Source organism: Malus sylvestris, chromosome 5, assembly GCF_916048215.2.
Source record: "Malus sylvestris chromosome 5, drMalSylv7.2, whole genome shotgun sequence".
Lineage (NCBI taxonomy): Eukaryota > Viridiplantae > Streptophyta > Magnoliopsida > Rosales > Rosaceae > Malus > Malus sylvestris.
In genome coordinates this window covers 37,377,873-37,384,511 of record NC_062264.1, presented here as the reverse complement: position 1 = coordinate 37,384,511, position 6,639 = coordinate 37,377,873, and the positions used below count along the sequence as shown (strand labels likewise).

The following is a 6,639-nucleotide window of genomic DNA, read 5'->3' as shown; positions in this document are numbered from 1 at the left end:
ATTTTTCAGTGCTTGGAGGACCATATAGAAGGTACCCTCGCTTCCAAGCCCATCCCACCCTTTGGTAGTACTCTTTGCTCTCAACAAACATGTCCAAGTCATCCAAAACCGTTCTTTTCTGTTCCAGATCCATGGGTACACCAGATGTTGAAGCCTTTCAATTGGAAGAAGATGACGACAATGCTACTTTGTCTCATTTCTCTTTCGTTACTTGTGCTTACAAGCGTGTATTTGAAAGATTGCCGACGAGCCATTTTTAATTAATAAGGTTGGATTGTAATTGTTTTTTTGTTTTTCGACAGTAGTATATACGGATTTACACTTGGATACATGAAAGGGTGGTAATTTAAAATCACATTTAAACTCAACTGAGATCTTAGAAGCTTGTTAATTGGTTTGGAATATGTATTGATAGATTATTTTTTGATTCAGAATCACAGAAAGGTCTGTTTTACTTATGCATGCAGCAACTATATTAATAAATTTTTTACATTTCCTTTTTAATAAACAAGTTGGAATGCCTTCATTTGGAACTTCATTGAACAAAGGCACGTGAAAATTGGTAACGTAATCAAAGTGGGCAAGTGGTGGATTGCTCTGGTTGTTAAAGTTGTCCTCTTCACCCACTGCATCTCGAGCTCAAATCCTAAAGGATGTGGCTTAGACATGGATGAGTTTTGCGGCGTTCATTCTTTATCTCTAGGGCCAGGCCGTGAAAACAAAAGATGAATCCCCTGACCCTTATCAAATAAAGTATGTTAATTGTTTATGATCATTATCATCGTCATCATCCTCGTATTCATCTTTCACATTGTTCTTCTTTTCCTCTAGAAATGTGATGAGACCTTGGAGTGCAACTTCAGCCTCCTCACTCTTCATTAGCTCCTCTGCCACTTGTGCAGGCGTGGCCTTTGTTTTCTGCAGTAGGGTTTCAATCTTCTCATACAAAGGGTGGGTTCCACAGATTTTGAGATAATTGCAAGCCAGCGTTTTGAAGCCCTCGTACGTGCAAAACGACATGTGGATGTGCATGTCCATTCGTCCAGAACGAAGCAATGCAGAGTCGAGCTTGCTCTTGTGATTGGTAGTGAAAACAATGATTCTCTCTTCTCCACAGCTAGACCACAGCCCATCTGTGAAGTTTAGTAGTCCGGATAGCGTAAGCTGTGCACAAAAGCAAAAGGAATCATATGAAAATCAAAAGCGCTTTCAGACATATACATACATACATACATATATATATACATACATACATATACACATATATATATATAGGATGCATGCTAGTGTCGTGTATCAAAGTCATCCCGATTACAAAACATTGTACTGAGTTTTGGTGAACTTGTTATATACTATGGGTAGGTTTGATACATATGGAATAAGTGCAGCCCTCCCACTTGGAACAGATTTTATACACTAAGCTTTAAAAATTTAAGCAATCGGATAATTGATCAATAATTTATATCAAGCCAACACAATAAACCACAACATCGGAACAATATCTCTAATTTTATGACCTCAAATGCTAAATCACTTACATATCTTTTGATGAAGATAAAATTTGTAAAATATTACGCTCTAAACATTTTAAAGCCGTGTTAGACGACTACTAAACTCTAAAAATTTAATCAATCGGATAATTGACCAACAATTTATATAAGCTAACACGATAAACCACAACTACGGAGCAATATCTTATTTTATGACCTCAAATGCTAAACTATCACTTGCAATATCTTATTTTACTAACCTGATTGCCTTCAAACTCGGGCTTTTTTATGCCATAATTATTTTGTTTCCGATCTTGAACCGCCGGCTGACTACAATCGATGTCCTCAATCACAAGGATTGACTTATTTGTTGTTGCCAGCAACACCTTTCTCAATTCCATATCCGTTTTCAAATGTGTAAGTTGCAAATCAAAGACATCAAACTTGAGGTAATTAGCCATGGCAGCTATCAGGGACGACTTTCCAGTTCCTGGAGGACCATATAGAAGATACCCTCTCTTCCAAGCTCTTCCCACTCTTTGGTAGAACTCCTTCCTCTTCACAAATCTGTCCAAGTCCTCCACAACCGCAGCCTTCAGCTCCGGGTCCATGGCCACCGTCTCAAACGTTGCCGGGTGTTCGAGATTGATTGCCTCCCATCTGATCTTAAAAGCATCTAACCTCACAAGTGTATGCAGCTTCACAACTTTGCCTTCTTCTTTCATAGCCTTAAATCTCTCCATGACATAAGGCAAGTAAGAATTCATGACCTTTTCCTTGTGTCGCAAGTCAAACACAAGTTCAAAGTATTGCTTTTTCTCTGGAACACTGTTATATGATGAAGAGGAAGTTGGATTGTACTTGAAATTCTTGGAAACGGAAACGAACTTCCATTTCAGCTGGATCCCTTCGTACGAGTCATCAAACTCTTGGTTGTTCGAAAACTGGACGGTGAAATTAGTCTCTTTACGAGCTTGCGCAACTTTGAGAAGCCGAGCTGAAGGGCTGATCTTGTCTTTCAAGTAAAGATCTAACGCATCGTAGACTTTGTTACGCGTGCTCGTGCCGTGGTACTCTTCGATCTGCAGCGTCACGGGTTTTGATAAGAAACGTATGAAGAATCCGTCGAGGACCGACACGAGAAATCGTATCGTGGGCAGTAAGCAGTACTCCATGGCCTTGGACCAAACAAGGATCAGATAAGCAACCATATTGGAAGGACAAGCTGGAGTTACCTTTATCATATGATCCATGTTAACAAAATCTGCAAAAATGTGGAAATTAAACCCCAAAATAAACCTGAATTATTCAATTAAACCTCATGATTTAGATATAAAAAAAATTACGATTCTGGAAACCTAAATTATAGAAATGATCAAGCGAGGAGGAGATAATACCTGAGTGATTGAGTCTTGCTCATCAACTGAATTCAAGAAGAACGTAAGTCAATAAGTCGTCTTAGTCAATGGGAAGTTCGAAGTCTTCGTCGATGATTACGTTCTACCTAATACCATTTGGAAAATTGACAAAAAAATATACCATTTGGAAAAGGAAAGACCATGGTCCCACTAATAGTCTATGAGATGTGAAATTTGATTTTTCTAAAACGAATAAATCAATTTGAAAATTTTAAGTTTTAACGATAATGACAAAATAAAAAGTAAAATAAATAGTACCAGAATTGACTTTTTAGTGTAAAAATGTGGTTTTTCATTAAAGTGAACAGTACCGAAGGCTTTTCGTTAAAATTTCATTTTTTAAATAATGTGTCACAACGAACCGTCGAAATTTCTTAAAAAGTATTATTATAATGCAAGATTATCAAACTTGTTAAACAATTCTTGTTGAGGTTTACTAGAAGCGATAAAAAGAAACAAAGAAACTACATAAAACCGACTGAAAAATCAACGCCAATAAAAGTTGAGCGATTGCCTTTGCTCGGACCTTCTTGGAAATTTCCCCGATGAAGATGTCAAGGACAATGAATAATATTTCATGCATGCGTGACCTCATTATAAAAAGTGAAGACTTGCATGTAACGAAGTCATCATCATTCATGCTAATTATGTAAGGATATGTTTTAGCTTTTTTCTACACGTTCTTGTATTATTGGCACCGGACGTCACTGTAGCGGTAAACCCGTGTTATACAAGTTGTTCTCATTACAAAACATTGTGTATGTACTTGTTTACATTAGATGGATATAATTCTTGTATTTTCTTCTTTCTTGATTGAATTATTTGCTCCTAGTACGATCCAATGGTGAATTTGCATTTGAAGGAAGTTGTTATGTATATAAACTTAATATATTCTAATCGAAATGCTTACTTGTAAAATTAAAACATTGACAAGTCCCCTTATTTCACCGTCAAAAACCTTTATGACTAAAAATATAGGAAAACTAATGAAAAATGCTATAAAACTCTAAATTTTAACGATAAGGATACAATAAAGGGTAAAGTGAATAGCACCATGATTGACTTTTTAGTGTAAAAATTTGGTTTTTCGTTAAAATGAACAGTACTAAAAAAATTTCGTTAAAATTCGCCGATAGTCTCTCAAAATAGTAATGTCCACTGAAGTGAAAGCTTTGTAGCTTTTGTCAAAAACTGTTTCTTTGAGATTAATTTCTTATCTTTGCGTCTAATGGTTATAGGCAAAATTGACAGGTAATCTCCATCCCTCATCTAAAAGGGGAAGTTAGCACTCCTTCAATTCAAGAAATTTTTCATTGTGTCCAAGATACGGATGGGTACATTACGTATTATTATATAAGCAGAGAAAAGTTTTTTTTTTTTTTTCAAGTTGTTAACTTTTTAACATAATTATCTAAACATTTGTAGTAACACGTCACACGTAATGTATCGCCCTATGTTCCCGGCACATACTAAAAAATCTCTCCAAAGTTTCAACCCACCCTTCCCTCTTGACGATTGCCGTGGCATTTTTGGAACCCAAATTGGCTCGGACCCATGCTCATTCAAGGTCCAAATATAATTCGGACCCATAAAAAGCTACATTTAGGGCTGGTTTGGTATTGCTGTGCTTTGAAAAAAAACTGCTGTAAGAATAAGCGGCTGTGCTGTGAGAATAAGCGGTTGTGAAAAAAATCAGCAGAGTGTTTGGTAAACTTTTTTGTAAAAGTGCTTTTGGAAAAAAAAAAGCAGTCTCATGGTGGGTCTTTTCATTAAAGGAGCACTTTAGCTCCGTGTGCTTTGAAAAAAAACCAGTTTTCCAAAGCTGCAAATAGCAGCTTCATCTTTTTTCTTTGATTTCAGCTTATTCTCACAGCAGCTTCCAAAATAAGCCTTTTTTTTCAGTTTACCAAACACCTAAAACCCTCACAGCTTTTTTTTTAAGCACCTCACTCCCAAACCACCCCTTAGCTTGATCAATTTTCAGTCCCACCCAATCAATAAACTTCAAAATCGGCCCAACCCGACCCATTTTATTATGCCAATAAGTTGATCTCAAAGTTGGAATTGGATCCTCTCTTGAGCAAAGGCTTGGGATCCTCTTGACCTGCTAACATGGGCCGTTGAATTTTGATCATACGGCTACAATTATTATAACTTTTAGAGAGGTCCCCTATTTGTAACCGTTGAATCAAAATCCAACGGTCCGTGTTATTGGATCAGGAGAGGATCCTGAACCTTTGCTCAGGAGAGGATCCTGAACCTTTGCTCAGGAGAGGATCCTGAACCTTTGCTCAGGAGAGGATCCAATTCCCTCGAAGTCAAACGCCTCCATTTGTGACGTCAGCATTGCCCAAGCATATGGTATAGTATTATAGTTAGCTTACCTGCGAACTAATCCCAATTAGGCAACTTAATTACCATCATAATATTGACGGCCATAAAGATAAGGGAAATTTTATTTAAACCTATGTAACCTATCTCTACACCCAACTTATTCTTTGCATCCATTTGATTTTTAACTAAACTATTAATATCTCTTTAAACCCAAATTTATTACCTAATATGCCCCTATAAATCCAATTCAATATGTGAATTTATTTTTACACCCATTTGATTTATAACTTTATCTTTACGCCGTTTGGAAATGGACAGTGAGAATTGAGTTGTGAATTCAGTCATGGCTGACAACAAGACTGACACTTCCTGTAGATGTTGACAAAAACCATGCATCACCATCTTTCTCCGTGTGGTCTCTGTTGTTGAATATTTTAAATATATATATATATAGGTATATATATATATATATATGAGTGTGGCGTTTGTCAGGAGAGGGTTAGTCACCCAACAATCACATTCTTTGGAATTTGAAAACTGCCGTACCTTTTATTGTTTGGTGGAAAAACAGGATGCATCCCGAACAGATGCATGCCCTTTTCCAACATACGTAATTATTGGTAATTCTGCAATGTTTAGTTGTATCTCATGGTGAGAGGGCACACCCAAAACCAAAGGATATGTCTAAAAGGTGCAATTCTCTTTATATATATTGGTAACATTAGTAGAAAATGAATCATTCAGAAATTTGTTGTCTACATAATTTCTTTGCTCTCTTTTCTCTCCTCATCACATTTATACAATTTCTTTCTAGTTATTTTTAAGGGAATACAATTCGGTTTTGCTAATCGAATATTCCATACTTTGTTGTATCCTGGAAGTGATTTGCCAAGAACCCTTTAGCAAACTCATTCGAGTGGGGGCAAATAACACTTTAAGGAAACGATTCAAGTCGTACCTCAAAGTCATTATTCGAATTATTCTCCATATTTCTACATTTAATCTAACATCTGTTTCATGAGCATATGTGTCTGCTGCCATACCCTTTCATAGGAATCTTTCTATGGGCTTCATGAAGTGCATGGAGCACTAGTAATCAAATTAGGTTTGTTCGAAAACATTATTGTTTGTTTGACAAGATAATATCTCTATAATTTCGAAACTGCACACTCACATATCAATTACAAATTTTGCTTATGAAATTCCTACCGATCCAATACCATTGTACAAGTCTAACCAATGACCAGGCCTTAACGATGCAAGACAACCACCACCAGCCTAAGATTTGTGGCACACATATTAATTTACAAGCACAAATGTCGAATTTACAAGCACATATGTTGTAGACACAAGACTTACTTACCTGTAGGATATCAAAGGCTGCAAATTATATTGAA

The 6,639-nt window shown here is 36.5% G+C and overlaps 1 protein-coding gene across 1 annotated transcript; it reads right to left on the bottom strand.

Annotated features, from left to right (window-relative positions):
• Positions 1-384: 384 nt before the first annotated feature.
• On the bottom strand, positions 385-2,989 carry LOC126624769 (AAA-ATPase At5g17760-like). Its single transcript, XM_050293882.1, has 3 exons — positions 2,888-2,989; positions 1,751-2,754; positions 385-1,164 (listed from the first exon to the last, which is right to left on the bottom strand). Exons 2-3 carry the CDS (start codon positions 2,741-2,743, stop codon positions 745-747), a joined length of 1,413 nt encoding a protein of 470 aa, XP_050149839.1. The 5' UTR covers positions 2,744-2,754; positions 2,888-2,989; the 3' UTR covers positions 385-744.
• Positions 2,990-6,639: the final 3,650 nt, after the last annotated feature.